Raw genomic sequence first — 17,691 nt, forward strand, 5'->3', positions numbered from 1 at the left:
GAATTTTTAATCACATGACCATGGGGATGCTGCAACAGTCATAAGTGAACAAAATGGTCATAAGTGACTTTTTTCATTGCCATTATAACTTCAAACGGTATTAGTATCTTAACATTTCATTTAGAGAATCAATCATATATTTGTCATAATTCCATCATTTCTAATGCTACATGTTCTCCTAAATATCTATTAGATAACAACTCTTGAGACAGTGTGATTCATTGAGAAAGTGCTCTGGAGTCTCTGCTTCTTGTAAGTAGATACATTTCTGGACATGCATACATATATTGAACTACCCTGTTTCCCCCAAAATAAGACATCCCCTGATAATAAGCCCAATCAGGCTTTTGAGCACATGGCAATAAGGCCAAGCACTTATTTCAGGGTTCAAAAAAATAAGACAGGGTCTTATTTTTGGGGAAACATGGTATTTACTCTGATTCCAAGTTGAACTAGCAAATAAAAAAAATGCTGGGTAGAAGGGAAAACCATAAAGAATGGAGTCAGTAAACTATCAGATTGTGACCTTGTTTTCAAGTGAAAGCTGGATTTTGTTGAATCAACCGCTTCCCACGGTCCTCCTATTGGAGCAAGGCTGGACTGTAGGACAGGTCGTTGAAGTAAGTCACAGAACAGGGAGGCTCTCTTTGAAAGGTTACATTTATTTGGCTGCATGCACTGAGCTTGTTATAATGCAACAGAAACACAGAGGTGGGTGTTGGTTTAATCTTTTTTCTTTTATTTATTTATTGATTAGTTTAAGAAGACAAGAGTATCGCAAATCAAGAGATTTTAGGAACAGGGATCAGCCACTTTGCCCAAGAAAAGGAGGGCATTTATAGCCACTTCCCTAATGAGTACTATAAAAGGTCTGTTGGCATTGAAGACAACTTTGTTCAAAGGAAATGAACGACCGGAAATTACAACTGTGGTGGAAGCGGCTGCTTCACTGCCTTCTTCATTTACCTGATGAAATAAAATGTGCATGCTGAATTAGGAACATTAGTCAGAGACCAAACAGAAACAATTGTGGGGATTCCCCCCCCCCCACACACACACTTGACAATGTTTCTTTCCCTAAGAACATCATTAGGGCTGCAATATTTCATAGTTAGGGTCAATGACTATAGGCATCCCTGATTTATTTTGCCACAGACATACATACATATGTCTTTTGTTTCAAAATGTATCTTTTAACCTTATGCTAGTTTAAGCAAGCTTGACTGATTGAACTAATGAAATCAGTCATACAACAAAATCATCTGATCATTTGAGCCATACAGCCTTGGACAGGGAAACCCACCCAAAATCATTCTCTCTGCCCAGCATTCCTCACAGTGTTGCATGGAGAAAAACAATGGGAACTGTTTAAAAGGATAGCATTTATAAAATAATTTCCTTTTAAATATTTCACTTCCTTGAAATAGGTCCTGCCTGTACCAATTTCTACTGTGGTGCAATGGTGATCCAGAATGACTTGCCTTTTAGGTTCAGCTAACAATAGATTTATTCAATAGCTGAAGCTTAATTTAGGAAAGAGAACAAAGTAGAGTGGAAACAAAGAAGGAAACCTGACTCACTTCAAGGAAGGCTTTGTGAAATGCTTCAGAAACATAGAGGCCTGCTTGAGAATCTTCAACTATGCCTGAAAAAGACAACAGTGTAAAGGAAAAAAAGTGAATTTTCTTGTGGGAGAAACAAAAAGGCACAGAAGTTAATAATGATCTAGGGGTCTAAAGCTGATGCTCTGCAGAAACCAGTCATCTTATTCGGAATAAAAGACACTGCCTGGTGGCTCAGCAGACTAATAGCATTGTGATTAACACCAGCTGTCTGCAATTACTGTAAGTTAGAATCTCACCAGGCTCAAGGTTGACTCAGCTTTCCATCCTTTCTAAGGTAGGTAAAATGAGGACCCAGTTTGTGGGGGCAATAAGCTGACTTTGTATAAATATACAGAAGTATGAAGGCTATTGCTTAACGCATTGTAAGCCGCCCTGAGTCTCCAGAGAAGGGTGGCATATAAATCAAATTAAAAAAAATATATATTTTAGGTATTCTGGCCACCCAAGGTCAGGAGTCCAGAGTTAAACTATTCTGGGGATGCTGCATAGTGAATGCACGCTCTCTGTGCTTGGCTCTGGTGGGAGAGAGTGCACCTCTAAGTGCCATGAGGCTGCATGATCAAATGGTAGGTATTTCTTTTTCTATATTTGCTTCAGTATTGTCTGGCTGTGAAGAATTGGTGGAAGGTAATCATTTTACAAGAGAAGAGGCCTGCAGCTTGTACTACAAGTTAATAGCTAACAGCAGGAGATCTTTGGTTGTTTTTTTGTTTTGTTTTAGAAATTGCTGAATTGCAATTCTCAACAGCACCAACCAGCTTGGGCTATAGTAAGGAACACTGGGAGTTATATTTCAGCAATATCTGGAGATCCACATTTCTCACCCTTCATCTAAAACCAGAAAATATATGTGTGCTAAAATAATAGTTAAAGTCTGAAGGACAAATTTGTGTACGTTTGTGTGATATTCTTAAAAATAACCATCAGTTCAAAGTTCCTTAGGCATGTGCAAAATAGCATGAAAATTCTGAACTATCTGGAGTATTAAATTAGGAATCTTGTAGCACATTTTCTGACTAACACATAAAAAGGCATACAGTTTCATTCCCTAGATGTCAGCTATAGCTCATGACATTTTTTAAATAAAGCAGGTTAATCAGAGAACATGTTACCAGTCTCCTTGGCATGGGCTATAGTGCCATTTTAAAAAGGTTATTTGAACTAAAACGGAAAACCTTTTTTCCACAATGCATGTGGAAAAGTATCTTGAAGAGGGAATTCTGGTCCGTAGATGAGAGGGACTGCATTATAATTTTTTACTAAATTCATCAAAATAATGGTTGCTCCCCATTAAAGCACATCCCAACTGACCTGGCAGACTGGCCCGTTCAGGGCTGAAAAGATCCCTCAATCCCATTTCTTGGAGTTTCTCCTTCAGGCTGAAGCTGCTTTCTATCTGGAAACGGGGCAAATGCACTGAGAGGGAGACCTCTTTCAAGGCATGGAACCAGCTTTCCAGCTTCTCTGCGGTCAGCTGCTGCTCCACTTGGGCCAAAGGTGTGTTCAGATAAGGTAGGATAAAGACCATTGTAATATCGTCCCCTTGGTAAGGAAGCTCCAACACCTGGACTTTGGCACTTGCGATGGAAGCATAACGGAATCTCATTTCCTGATACATTGTGGGCACCTGGCAGGGCTCAGCGTTGGTTCTAAAAAAGGGCTCCATCTTTGTGTTTTCAAGAGGGAATTTGGATTTCCAGTGACCCTAGATCAACACAGTGATAGAAAACAGAGCCATCAGCCAGAAATTGAATGGGCTACACCAAGCCAGTCCCAAACTATTGTTCTTAAAATCAAATGTTAGTTGAATAAATGTTATCTGAACAAATATTCTATAAACACTGCATTTGTTTTCTTATAATGGATCCCTATTTCCACAAAATCAATTGAAAATTTATAAGGAAAATCTATTCCAGTATGAGGATAGGAAAGTGGAATACACAACCTAATCCATGTTAGACACATAGAGTACACATCTCTAGAAAATGTTCACAACATAAACAAGATTCAAATCCACAAATTCTTCTATAAACTTGGACACTGGAGAAGAGAAGAAACAGAAACAGATCCATATCCTTTCACTACCTGGAGCCAAGCTCCTTTCTTGACAAACAGTAAAATAGGGAAGGAGGAAAGCCTCAAGGAGAAGCCTAGAAGCAGGGCCTACGTAGGCACACTTTATTGGCATTTGGGAGATATACTGTAAGTTTAGTAGGTTGCAAATATTTTAACATGGAAAGGGGAAAAGGTTAGCTGTCAGCTAACTGTTAAATTTGAAGCTATGCTTCAGAATACTGGTGCCAGCTTGTTTCCTTGCACAATGTAAAATCTGGCAATATTTGCTGGAGCCGATAGGAAATTTTATTAGTATGTTCTAATATTCTAGTCATTAGCGGTTGGCAGGCATCCTGAAAAACTGAAAGAGTTTGAGGATGTTCTAAAACCTGTAGACTGAGAACCAGACATGATTTTTCCTCCTTCTGTTACATGCTGTCTTAAGACTGAGATTTCTTAAATTCCTCCAGATTCAGAAAAAGCCCTATATAAGAAGCAATAATACTATAATTGCACAGGAGGCATTAAGCCTTTGGTCATCAGGGGTCCTTGACCTGATGATGGTTATAACAGGATTTTAGAGAGGAAGTCTTTGGCAGCCTGACCTGGAGCACTTCCATCTTATCATATTCTGAAGAGAGGATAATAAAAGAAGAATCTGATGTAAAATGTAATTGTGATAAATTTACAATTTAAAATTAAACAATGAAAGAATTTACTACATTCTACAAAAAAGTATTGTGCCAAAAGGCATTCAATCATCTGTACATAGTGACTATAAATATGTGCTAACTCCAGTGGTTGGTTGCCTCCGGTTTGCACTGGTTCTATAGAACCAGTAGTAAAACCGGCGGGAGGCCCCGCCCACCGACCCCGATGTCATCAAAACGCTTCTGTGTATGCACAGAAGAACACGCGCAAGCAGAGCAAGCATGCACACGTGGCCCCGCTGCAAACCGGTAGTAAAGGTAAGTAGAACCCACCCCTGGCTAACTCCTGCAAGATTTGGTTTTAAATACAACCCAGAAATAAAGAGTTTAAACAAAGGCATTTAAATAAATTGAAGACCTCAGACAAGCTTCCTCCTTTTTTTCATTAACAGCAAGGCCTATGATTGAAGGAGGAACATCTATTAGAAATTTGTAAAATGGTCTGAAGATTGTGCTTATCAAATCAGTTAGGCTTTATTCTTCTTGCCTGTCTTAACTTGAAAAAATGCAGGTTGCATTGAAGTCAAAGTTAGCCAAATGACTTTAAGTGGAGCTTTTCAGAAAAATCTGCAAGTTTCAGTTTTAAGGTTTATTTTCCATACCTTGAAGTAAATTGTGTTGACTAGGATCAAAACAGTTAATTCATTGATGACTCCTTCTGGGATCACATTTGTTATACGCTTCTCAGTTTTATTTGCCACCCAATCATTGATGATTGCTCTGGATAATTCTGGCTTTTCCTGAAAGGGATAAAAGTAGCTTTTTTTGTTTTATATATTATTGTATATCTATTTGGATACATCCTATTCCAGTGACTCCAGGCATATAAAACTAAAATATCAATGAGATATTTAGAAAAATAAGAACAGAACAGAACAGAACAGAACAGAATAGAATAGAATAGAATAGAATAGAATAGAATTCTTTATTGGCTAAGTGTGATTGGACACACAAGAAATACAATGAATACAAAATATAATGAAAGCCATTAAATGCTATTAATATAAAATACTGTGACCCTTTGGAGAATCTCCCCTCTCAATTGACTTCCCCATGTTATTATTAGCTCATTGCTTACAGCAGTGTTCCTCAACTTTGGGAACTTTAAGATAGGTGAACCTGGATCCCAAAATTCCCTAGCCAGAATGCCAGCTGGGGAATTCTAGGGGTTGAGGTTCACACATCTTAAAGTTTCCAAGGATGAGAAATACTGCCTTATACGGTAGTAAAGATTGAATTAAACTATTTTAAACATAAAGATAATTGAAATCAAAACTACCTCAAATTTAATACAACCTCGTGGCTAACTTTGCAAATTACAAAGCAGAAGTTCATAGTTAAGTAAACTAAGCAACAAGACTATACTTCTTGGATGCTACGATCAGTGGGATTACAGCAAGAACAATTGCCCTCTTGAATGGAGTAGGACAGCATCAAAACTGGCTGAAGTGGTTCTTTTATTTTCTTACTTTTTCTCAAGTATCCAAGAATTGCAACTATTCATCCCCCTGGCAACCTGGAACAGATTTGTCCCACCCCCAACTCAGATTTAGAAAAGATTATCAGAGTGCTAGCTAGTCCACCAGCAAGACAGGATGGTATAGCATTTATATTGTTGGATCATCACTAGAGAAATATTCAAATATTACTGGGTGATTTTTGGCAAGTCAAGAGGTTCTTCTTGTGAAAAACTGGAGGAGGTAATGTCATGTATGCCACACTGGTTATAACTTTAATATATTATTAGTGTTAGCATTTGAAAAAATGTGTATCCAAGAAGCATACAGTATATGGATTGGGGGGAAAGTGATAAAATTAGCCATGCAGACTATACAAAAATTTGCACACACAAAGGCAATATCTTTGTTAGAACAACAAAAACATCATAACAGAGTGTATAAAGGCTTGAATTCCTTGGAACCTTTTTTCTGGCTGGGTGGTAAACCAAGGAGTGTGGGGTAAACAAAGTGTGGGGTAAGACAAAGACAGGGAAATCAACAGTATGCAAAGGCTGAGGCATCACCAGGCCAAAAGCCAAAGTACAACACAAAATGTTACTTTGCATTCACCCACAGCAGCATTCAGCCAGCAATCAAGGATGCTTTCAAAAAGTCACAGAGCCACGCCAAGATTTTCAGGGCCATTACAGGATCCTGAGGCTTACAGATGATACTCAACTACTTGCAAATAGAGCAGCATTATCCCATTATACTGTATGCTTAGCTCACCTTGAAGTTCAAAGGCCAAAGTTTAGCTCCGTAAACCACCTCGCTAATGTTCTGGTAGGTTTCGTTGAATTTGAGAGATTTTTCCCCAAAAAGGCGATTGGCTGATACCAACTTGGAGGATTTGTTGACTTTCTTGTACAGTCGACAGTTCAGTTTGGCAAAGAAGAAGTGAGTTTGATCAGATGTTTTTTCTGAAATGGTGTCAAACTGAAAAACCTTTAAAAAGAGACCAAGGAGAAAGGAATTGGAAAACAGTTCAGTTGGTGGAAGAAGTGGCCCTGCCTAGAAATGCCACTTGGTGGCCTGCCCAATTTCAGTTGGGATATTGGAATTGAAAAGAGGGAGATGCCAGATTAACATGGCACATTTGAGGCATATTTGAAGGACAGAGGAAACTTAACATTGTAATGATTTCAGGTATATTCCTTGATAATGATATCTATTTTTCTTAAAAAATATGTTAAGGCTGTGGATATAAAATGAGAGGAGAATGATCTTTGCAGGAGTAGCTAAATCCAACCTAATCACCAAGGAACCTGACCACAGTCCTAACCTGTCATTTACCGTCATTAGCTGCTGAAGAGTTCTGCCACAAGCACCCAACTTGGTCATGGCAAAGGCAGTGGAAATACTGATTGGTGACATAAAGAAGTTTTCATTTTCATCCCTGGCATTGGTTAAATTCTTGTATAAGAGGACAGCAAAACGGGAATTAGCCTTGGACAACTCCCAGACACGAGGGTTGGTAGAAGTTGGGATTCTCTCTTGATCCGCCTCCTCTTGCAACTTTTTCTCAGGGTTACGATAAATGCAGACTTGGTTTACAGGGATATCCTTTGGCTTGGCAGTACATATATCTTGTACTGAGTGGGACTTTGTGGTGCCAGTAGAGCACAAACAGAAGAAAAACAGTATCAGGAACAGCATCTTCCTGTAATCAAGAGAAAGTAACATTTGGGACTGTATATTACAACACATATTTTTTTCAAGTCAAGACCATTTTACATTCCAGTGTGGTGTGAACCATTTGGAGGAGTAGTTTGAATGGTTGACAAAAAGCTAACGCCACTTTTCATAGAACCACCCAAAATCAAGAGACACATGCATATATTCCTGACTGGCATTTGGTTTTCCTAGGGCCATGTTGGCGAACCTATGGCACGCGTGCCGGAAGTGGCACACAGAGCTATGTCGCCCGGCACGCGTGGCATCACCCATTCCTCTTCTGGGTTTCCAGAGCATGCATGTGCACCAGCCAGCTAGTCTGCTGGTTACCGGTGCGCATGCACACGTGATTATCAGTTGGCCTTAACGTCTTAGCGCACATGCGCACCGGCCATGCCATCATCGCCCACATGCAGTCCCAGGACTCCACCCTTTGCCAGCCAGGAGTGCTGCTGCCAGCCACTTTCCTGTGCCCGGTTGCCTGCCTGCCTCATCACTGCCACCATGAGGAAAGGCCCTGAAGTTGCACTGCCTGGGATTCACATGGGCTGCCTCAGGGGGAAGCCAGGTATGGCTGGCTGGACGCTGCCCAGAGCGCGAGGCTGGCAGGAGGAACCGCCGCTGCCTCTTAGCTGGCACTAACGGCCTGCTGCCACAGCCTGCCGCCATCCTCTCTCCCCTGCCAGCTGCTCCTGCCACTGCCAGGGAAGCGGCTGTGCAAGAACCACTGCCGCTGGGGGCGAGAGGGTGGTGGTGGCAAGGATCAGTGGTCCGAGGCTTCCCTGTCTCCCCGCCCGAGCAGGCTTCTGGCATAGCCCCAGGCCTCCGGGGGAAGGGATTGAAGCCCCAGCCTGCTGCTTCTGGCACTGTTGGGGAAGTGGCTGTGCGAGAACCACCGCCGCTGGGGCAGGCGGTGGCAAGGATAGGTGGTCCGGGGCTTCCCTGTCTCCCCGCCCGAGTGGACTTGTGGCATAGCCCCAGGCCTCTGGGGGGAGGGAGGGAAGCCCCGGCCAGGGGCAGGCTGTGGCAACAGGCTGTTCTCACCAGCTAAGAGACAGGCTGCTCCCACAGCCTGCCCCCGTCCTCTCTCTCCAAAGTTCCTTGCGGCAGAGGCGGCATTGCAAGTGGGAACCCCATTTATCTGCTGGAAGCGCAGCCATAGCTGCTGTTTCTGCCTCTTCTCCAACCACTTGGTGCCCTGTGTAATAGCGCTGCAGCTTGCTCGAGGTAGCTGCAGATTGGACTTTTCCCCCCTCTTCCTCCATGTTCTCCTCCTTGAGGAGGAGCCTCGCGGCGTGACCGAGGCTGAGGAGGGGCGGGATAGTAGCGGCATAGATACCCTGGCACCATGTGCATCCCCTACACTGTAGTGATGAGCGCTTTGCCAAGGAAAGCAGAATCTCTTGGCCGGGCGGGAGGCGAGATCTGGCATCGTCTCCCTTCTGGCGGCTTCTCCTTCTCCTGGCTGCTCCAGGAGCAGCCTGTCTCTTAGATGGCGAGAATGGCCTGCCACCACAGCCTGCCACCACCCTCTCTGCCCTGCCAGCTGCTCCTGGGGGTGCTAGAGAAGCAGCAGCACGAGAACTGTTGTTGCTGGGGGCAAAGGGAGGCAGGGGCAGGAGCAGCAGGCCGGGGCTTCCCTCCCTCCCCCTGGAGGCCTGGGACTATGCCAGAAGCCTGCTCGAGTGGGGAGACTTTCCAGGCCCAAAACAGGGGGCGGGGGGGAGAAGCGCATGTGCGGGGAACGCATGTGCAATGTGGGGCGCATGTACGGGGGAGTGGGGGGGTTGTGCACGCATGCCAATGTGGGAGGGTTTGCATTGATTATATGACGGCCGTGGCCAGGGGGGGCTTTCTATCAGGTCCGCCTGATACGCCAGTTGTGCCCCTTTCTGGATCGGGACTCCCTACGCACGGTCACTCAAGCACTCGTCACTTTTCGTCTGGACTATTGTAACGCTCTCTACATGGGGCTCCCCTTGGGGTGCACCTGGAGGCTCCAACTGGTGCAGAATGCGGCCGCGTGGGGGATTATGGGAGCGACGGGGCGCTCCCATGTGACTCCTCTCCTGCGCGAGCTGCATTGGCTTCCGGTGGACTTCCGGGTGCGCTTCAAGGTGTTGGTGATCATCTTTAAAGCGCTCCATGGCTTAGGGCCAGGGTACTTACGGGACCGCCTTCTGCCACCAATTGCCTCCCACCAGCCAGTTCACTCCCAGAGAGAGGGCCTCCTCAGGGTGCCGTCAGCCAGACAATGTCGGCTGGCGACCCATAGGGGGAGAGCCTTCTCTGTGGCACCTACCCTCTGGAACAATCTACCCCCAGAGATACGAGTGATCCCAGACCTCCGGACTTTTCGTCGGGCCCTTAAAATCTATTTTTTCAGTTAGCTGGGCTGTCCTGATTTTATGGTTGGTTTTTAAAATTTGATATTGATTTTAATTGAAATGTTTTAAATTATGGGCCAAACTTTATTTAATTATTTTAAATCTATTTTGACTTTTGTGTACAAATGTTTTATCTTGGCTGTTCACCGCCCTGAGTCCGAAAGGAGAAGGGCGGTATAGAAATCTGAAATAAATAAATTATGGGTGCTGGCACTTCTGGCACATTACGAGAAAAAGGTTCGCCATCACTGTCCTAGGGAATGCTTTGAGAAATAGGAAGGAATGATGCGTAGGTTTCTAAGCGCAATTACAACAGATTCACAGATATTTCCTTTTACTTCAGGTTGGGTAAGTGAAGTCAGAGCCCACAGTGTTGACGAAGTATGTCAATCTCTTCATATAAATGGACTTTTGCTTGTCTACTTTGAAATAGAAAAAGAAAACACAAAAACTACCTCGGCTAGCAGATCCAAAAGGAAAATAATAAATTCACATCAATTAGTATATATCCCACATGTGGTTTTAACCTGCAACTTAAGAATGGAATTTTCACATAAAATGGGATCTTTGATTTTTATAGGATATTCAACTGCTTATAAGAGGATATTTTGGGGTGAGATGCATTTATTAGCTATTTGGTTAGCTATATAACCAACCAAAAACAGTAGCCATCTTCTGCCAGTTTCCTCAGCAACTTGTAGTCTATATTGTTGTGACTATCAAGGATTAGAGCCTAATTTGCATATATTTATCTAATCCTCCTTGAAAAACCATTCAAGTTGATCCCTATAAAGACTTTCATTTGACTGCCCTGTAATTTACCATATCAGATTCCATTAAACTGTCTTGAGTTCTAGAACTATCAGAAGAAAATCTTAGATTTAGCCTTTTCTATCCTGCCTTTATTGAGTTAAGTAACTCAGTAAATTAATTTGAGTTAAGTAACAAACATACCTAATACTCCTTCCTCCTATTTTCCCTGCAACAAGAACCCTGTGAGGTAGGTTAGGCTGAGAGAGAGAGAGAGACTTTCATGCCTAAAGTGGCACTAGAACTCACCATCTCTTGGTTTCTAGCAAGCACCTCCCAACATTCTTTTTAAAAACAGCCCCAAAGTTTGAATGTTTAAATAATTCTGGAGAAAAATGTAATAATAAGCTAGATAACTGACTACTCATGGCCATTTAATGTTTCCCTAAAACCTGTTACCAAAGAAGGTTGCTACTTCACTCAGGATTGGTCCCACATAAGAAGATACTGAGATTTCTCATTGAAAACCTTTAATGCCAGATGAAACACAATAAACTTTGTGAAAGAATATGGAAAATTATATTCTTTTTTCCCATTCTGTTAACCAATCCCTATTTTTCTAGTGAAGGTAATCACATACTTCTACCATGGTGTTCTGTTTTCTTTGCATAATAAATATCTGAAATTTCTTACCTCTTTCTTGAGTTATTCTTTCCAGTAGCGTAGGATGTTCAAAGGGCTGAATTGTTAATTTAGGCAAAAAACCATTTCAATCCGTAGAATATTTCTGATGGAGCCAATTGCCCAGTCGTACTCTCCTCAACCAGCTCCAAAACAAGAGAAGGAGAGAAGAGGAAAGGGGGTGGGAAAGCCATGAAGGTCAAAGGCCACTGATCTCAAAAAGCAAGTTAAACAAATAGTGGAGCAAAGCAATGTTTATTCTGAGAGCAGCTTTAATGTTCAACCTGAGGACACATGCCACACATATGGCAGAGACCCAACCCAACGAGAAAACAGTCATTGAAAAGGAAGTTACCTTCTTTGCTGCACATAATCTTCATTTGGCAACCAAGAGAGATTTGAAGACTTATTCCTGTTAGATTGGAGAGAATTCTTGGGGGCGAAAGCAAACAATGGTGCTTTCTGAAGGTCCCTTTTGAGGAGTGCTGGAGTTAGAATTCCAGCCCTTTGCCAGAAACAGTGATTAAAGTACACCTTGGTGAGGTCAGAGCCTGCAGATAAGCAATAGTGGAGAGAACAATGGGGAAGTATGACTGGGTTAAGGAGGGGAAGAGACACTTCAGCCCAGGCTCCCATTGCATCTTTCAAGGATTTTAAAAATGGGTAGTTCCACACAAGGATACTGTGCTAGGTTGACAGAAGTTCTAAATGCTCCCTTCCGTTCCCCTCCCCCACCCCCAGTGTACTGAAACCTCCAAGATGCTTATGGCTACTAGATCTGTAACATGTTGCTACCATCTATTGATTGTCAGGCTTGTTGCAGCTCAGATCTGGTACTCCAAGCACAGTTAAAACTTCATTTTACAAAATATTGAGCTTCTGAGCCCAGTTTCCTACCAGCTTTCCACTGTCTCCTGAAGAAGGGCAGCCACAATTGTCTCTTCATACCCTCTACAGTTTGGAGTGTATCTTTGGGGAACTTCCATTTTAAGGCTCTTCGATATGAAAAACCAACCCATACCTACATCAAGTAGCTTTCTGGCTCTTCTATTTGACTCTGGGGAAAAGAAAAAGGCCCCAGCCAGACCTCTGGTCAATTTCACCCTACTCTGCTTGGTGCAGTGATGGGTTGCTACCGGTTTGCCCCGCATTGGCCGAACTGGTAGCAGCAGTGGTGGGAGGCTCCGCCCACCCACCTGGACACTTCTGTGGTTACACTTGAGCATAAACAAAACACCTGGTTGCTAAAGGATTCATAGCTGAGCATAAAATAGTCTCTTGAATGTCTTTTTTATTCTATATATAGCTAGATATTATTATTTTGCCTAGATAAATAAAACAAGCAGCCTAAAACCTAACACTTTTAAATTAAATTGAAATCAAGTGGGTTTTTTTTTGGGGGGGGAGGGGGAAGATACTTGTCCCATAGAAATTATTATAATCCATGAAATGGGGCTTGTGGGTGAGAGGCATTTATTAGGGACATATCTACAATTTGCTGATTTTAATGACCACTTAGGACCTAGCTTCAAGTTCTTTGGTGGAATGTAGCAACAGTGAAAACATGGTAGAAAAAAAGGAAGAAAGGTAGTTTTACTGAAGACGACCTACTTGTGATTTTTATTATCAGGCATTTCCCATATGCCTCAAAGGGGGCCTTTACAGCAGCCTGAATTAGAATCTGCTACCAGCTGTGTATTCTGCAAGAGCATCTTTCCTTGTATGACTACAAACCAACGTAATTTTTGTATATGCTGCATCTAATACAAGAGTGCATTTCTGGAGAATGTTTGAATGAGACGGTAGTTAAGCCTCTCAAGAAAGGCTCATTTATGCTATTTCCCCTGCCCAGAGTCCACTAAGTTACTGGTAGATCCTGATTTCTAGCTCCTAGAATCACGCTGCTTTGCGCAAAGCACAGGATATCTCAGGACACTCTCCCTGCTGTGTCTTTGGGATTGCCAGAGCTCTTGGCCAACTGTGTCTCTTGTCCCTTAAATGTTCCTCTTGCAGTCATCTTGTATGCCTTTGTTCATCCCTTTCTCTCTTGGCATAGCTATCACATAATGCTGCTCAGTGAAGGCAACACTGATTTCTGGGAAGCTTCAGCATGATACAGGTCACTATTAAAAGGAGAGTGATACAGGAGAACCCCTCCCCTCTTTCTCAGAGTAACCTTACCAATTACTGGAAAATGGGAAGAGGAACATCTGAAATTGGTTTTCATAAGCCTTTGCATTGGAAAGAACATGGTGCCAAATTCTGCATGAAGAAAGCAACTACTGCGATGCTTCAAACCATAATTAAGGTTAAGGGACATTTCAGGAAACGGTATATGAGCCCTTCCATGGCATTTTGGAATGCTGCTCCCCTACTGTAGGGCTATTCACAAGCTCTTGGGATATAATCACAGGGCCAATGCTGAGGAGTTCCTGAGGCTTCTGCTTTTGGATTATGTAATCCCCATGTCATGAGAGGAGGTAAATATGGGCTTGTTGCAAGCAATCTTGGCCACCACACACAGATGGACATATGTTGAATCTGTGTTTATGAGGCTGTGTGAGAGAGGATGTGGACATTTAGCCTACAAGAGAATTAATAGGAAATAGAATAGCAATCTTCAAATATCTGAAGGGTTGTCACACCAAAGATGGAGTGGACTTTTATTTAAGGTTCAAGAGTGTTTTAACAGGTACAGGATCAGTTGGTTAAAACTCCAAGGAAATGGGTTGAGGTTTGACTTGAGGAAGAACTTGATTGTACCAATTGTAGGCTAGCTATGACACCATGTGTTGTTAAAGAGTCTACAAAGACTGGGTGGCAGTTTGTCAAAGATGCTATGGATGCTGCACTAAATAGAGGGTTGAACAAGATGGCCTCTAAGGTCTATTCCAATGCTATGATTCTATGTAGTTCCACTTCAATTGAGTGGGCAGTTCTGGTTAGAACTCATAGGAAAGTGTTTCCAACATGAGATACTGTACTGTACAGAGATACTCTGTTATTTAGCACCTATATGAAGCTTCTGGGTGAGATCATCCATTGGTCCGAGGTGAAGGATCTCAAGTACAGTAATCACACTCAAAGTTGCATCAACATCCAGGCTGAGCCGGAGAAACTATGGACTGCCTGAAAATGTGTAGGCTGTTAGTATCTGGATGGATAAAATAGGCTCAAATGAAATACTTCCAAGATCAAGTTTTTTGTTTAAGTCAATAAACATAAAGGCTCTCCAGAAATAACAGCTGCGCTACCCCCAAATGTCATCTGCAACTTGCTTAAACAGGTGGAACCCATAGCCAGAAAACTTTTTGTCCAGCATTAACTGGCATGCCAATTGTCCTCCTACCTGAATCAGGAGACCCCAATGATTGAACTGAATTGAATTGAATGGTTGAACTGCTGCAGGGTGCTCTAGGAGGGGCAGCCTTTGGAGAAGAATTGGAAGCTTCAATTAATCCAGAATGCGAGTGCCAGACTGTCTGGCCTATCACTATGTTTACCATGCAGGTTTCCCATTACCATGAATTATTATAGGTAGTACTTTGCCACAGTAAACTCTGGGCAAAATCTCTTCTTGCATAGCTCATGGGACTTGGATAAAGCTGCCAGCCTTTCCTATACAGTTCCAAAAAGGAAGCAGGAGCAAGAAAACATTCTATCACAGTAACTGTTTTAAAGTCAAATTTTGTTCTTCTTAGTTGTCCTAGCCTGGTTATTTTTCCTGCTTTATACCTCATATTAGTGGCTCTCAGCCTGACAGTATTGGTTATACTAAGTGTAAAACAAGCAAAAAGCTATAAACTCTCTTATGTTTTACCTGTTCTAGTGAAAAACTTGTTTTTTTCATGAAAGGAGTGTAAGCAGAACTCAGTTAATGATTACTCATTCAGAGTTTGATGGTGTGGAACAAATCGTATGGTCTTTTAACTTCTGACTGGCTCAGTACCTCCATGGTCATGAGATTGCAATCTGGATCTTGGCAATTGGCTTGCCCTTACAATGGCTGCAGTGTCCTGTGGTCACGTGATCATTATTTTCTGGTTGTTTCCCATAAGCAGTCAGCAGGGAAGCTGGCAAAGAAGGTTCCAAATCGCTTCTCAAAGTTGCTTCTGCTACTTTTTCTCCTGAGAAGTCCAGCTAAGAAGTAAAAGATCTCAGGGATCCTGTACTCTGTAGCATGTTCCCACACCAGCACCTCCCTGCCTGCACTCTGTAGGGCACATTTGCCCAGCCATACTCATACCACACCAGCACACCCTTCCAAACCTGGAACAATCATTTCTCAGTATATTTCACACTGAGTACATTAAATAACTAGCAGAAGGAAGGCAAAGGCCAGAGAAAAGGAATAAACATTTTATAATACTAACCAACAGATAAATCTAAGCAAATTCACAAAATCACCCACACCTTTTACGTAGTATCTTGGAATCTTTATTATCATCAGCATCACCCTAGACTAATTCTTTTTTTCTTTTCTTTATTTTTTTTTGTTAAATATACCTCTGCAGGGCACAATCACATACAATCAATACGATTGGTAAATTACATGAGCTCTATCCCAAGCATAATGCACCAAAATGTCAAAAAAGTTATTAAAAAAAATGAACTCCACCCAAAAAGGTGATAATGACTTAAGAATGTCTCGGGGAGACTGGTACAATCCTAAAAAGACCAAAGGAAACTTGGCTTAACACCCCCCCAAACCATAAAGAATGCACATACAGAGAGAGAAATCCCACAACTGGAAATGACCAGGAGATTTTGGAGGAGGGAGAATAATGTATGTCAAATTGGCTGAATAAAAATAAGGAGCAAAATCCAGATTGCTGACTGCCAATCCTTGAAAACTAATTAAAAAAACAAAACAAAACAAAACTAAAGTTGCCTTCAAGGAAAAGGGTTCATGGTTAGCAACAAGGCTGCTTACATAGCAAGCAGAGACTGCAAGGCAATTGTAAACTCACAACAGACAGCAGAGAAACCCTTTAGGGGGTTGTGCAGGATTAGAACTGAGGGCTGCCAAGACAGCTGGCCAAACAGACAATTTTAATTAGGTCTGCCCATCCTGCTCTCCACCTCTGTACCTCCCTTTGAATGGCTAACTTGGAAAGAGTGCCTTATGCAAATCCAGCTGTGGGATTCTGATCCAGTTACACAATCTGGTTTTGGATGCCAAAGACTTGTGAGTATTGTCTGCTACAACAAACTAACATTAACAACAAGAGAGCACAGAGGTGGTCTTCTTGCACATATCCCACACTTTCAGAGGGATTTGTGTGGAAGACATTCCTACTACAATTGTGCCTGAAGTCACTTTTAACATACACAAAAGCAAACAAATTTTGTTTACAGCAAACACCAATATGCCACAGGATTTTGTTTTTATAAAATATATATATATATGTATACATTTAACATTAGCATACCTAGTACTTTTAGATTTTAGAGAGAAGGATGCACTTTGGTGTGTTCTTCTAGACTCCTCCCTTCAGTATGTTATGTCTTCAGACAAGATACTTTTTATATGTGAAAAAAGCATCAGGCAGCCATATGTAACATGCAGGCAAGTAATATTAGATACCAGAATAGAAGCTCTGCAGCCACTGAATGGTAACTATAGCTATTCAAGACACTATCAACACAATGAAGGTTCACTGTTCCAAATTTTAAATTTCATACAGATGTCAAAATGCAATTGTCCCAGCTATAACATTTCATTTTGGGTATTGACTACTGTATCCAACACAACATAGAAATCTCACTGCAAATTTTATAAAAGGAGAATGGCACTTCTTGGTGTTATACTGAGCGTACCTACGTAGCCTTATTAATCTTGCGACACAGATACCAATCTCTGGACTGTTTTGATGAAAAAAGACACTGTCTAATATCTGAATATTGCACAACAGATCTTAGAAAAAATGGAGCTACTTTTTTGCGTGCAAAGTGAACTTCAAATGGCACCTAATTAACTTATAATTTTGGGGTGATATCTGTTCTGTAGCAAAAAAAAAAAAAAGTTAAATCATGCTTCCACAAAAAGATGTAAGTAGTTCCTATTCATGTCCCATGATTGCATCATGACTATTTGATGACACAGGAATTGTGTCTATAGGCTAAGGCAATCTGCAACTTATTTTATTTATAAATGTTTTTTATTGTGTGTATTATGATGAAACAAGTTTGTGTTGTTTACTTGTGATATGTACCACATTGAAATAGGAGGCCTGGACAAGGGAACTCCAGTACTGTCATTTGAATGACTATATTTAATGTGAAACCATGATTTAGTGCTATTAGAATG

At 41.8% G+C, this 17,691-nt stretch overlaps 1 protein-coding gene across 1 annotated transcript; it reads right to left on the reverse strand.

The window, feature by feature from the left end:
* Positions 1-718: 718 nt before the first annotated feature.
* On the reverse strand, positions 719-11,535 carry SERPINC1 (serpin family C member 1). The gene is made up of 7 exons (XM_070940920.1): positions 11,394-11,535; positions 7,183-7,549; positions 6,619-6,834; positions 4,993-5,130; positions 2,937-3,330; positions 1,581-1,645; positions 719-966 (listed from the first exon to the last, which is right to left on the reverse strand). Exons 2-7 carry the CDS (start codon positions 7,543-7,545, stop codon positions 793-795), a joined length of 1,350 nt encoding a protein of 449 aa, XP_070797021.1. The 5' UTR covers positions 7,546-7,549; positions 11,394-11,535; the 3' UTR covers positions 719-792.
* Between the last annotated feature and the right edge of the window lie 6,156 nt (positions 11,536-17,691).

The sequence above is a fragment of the Pituophis catenifer genome, unplaced genomic scaffold (genome assembly GCF_029215685.1).
Source record: "Pituophis catenifer annectens isolate HBS135680 unplaced genomic scaffold, rPitCat1.0.hap2 SCAF_3, whole genome shotgun sequence".
NCBI classification, from domain to species: domain Eukaryota; kingdom Metazoa; phylum Chordata; class Lepidosauria; order Squamata; family Colubridae; genus Pituophis; species Pituophis catenifer.

Excerpts from the sequence above, each read along its gene's own strand:
- SERPINC1 (XM_070940920.1), bottom strand. The coding sequence starts at position 7,545 with ATGCTGTTCCTGATACTGTTTTTCTTCTGTTTGTGCTCTACTGGCACC. Across the intron at positions 6,835-7,182 it reads CTCTTCAGCAGCTAATGACG|GTTTTTCAGTTTGACACCAT; the intron begins GTAAATGACAGG and ends CTCTTTTTAAAG. Across the intron at positions 1,646-2,936 it reads TGAACGGGCCAGTCTGCCAG|GCATAGTTGAAGATTCTCAA; the intron begins GTCAGTTGGGAT and ends TGTCTTTTTCAG.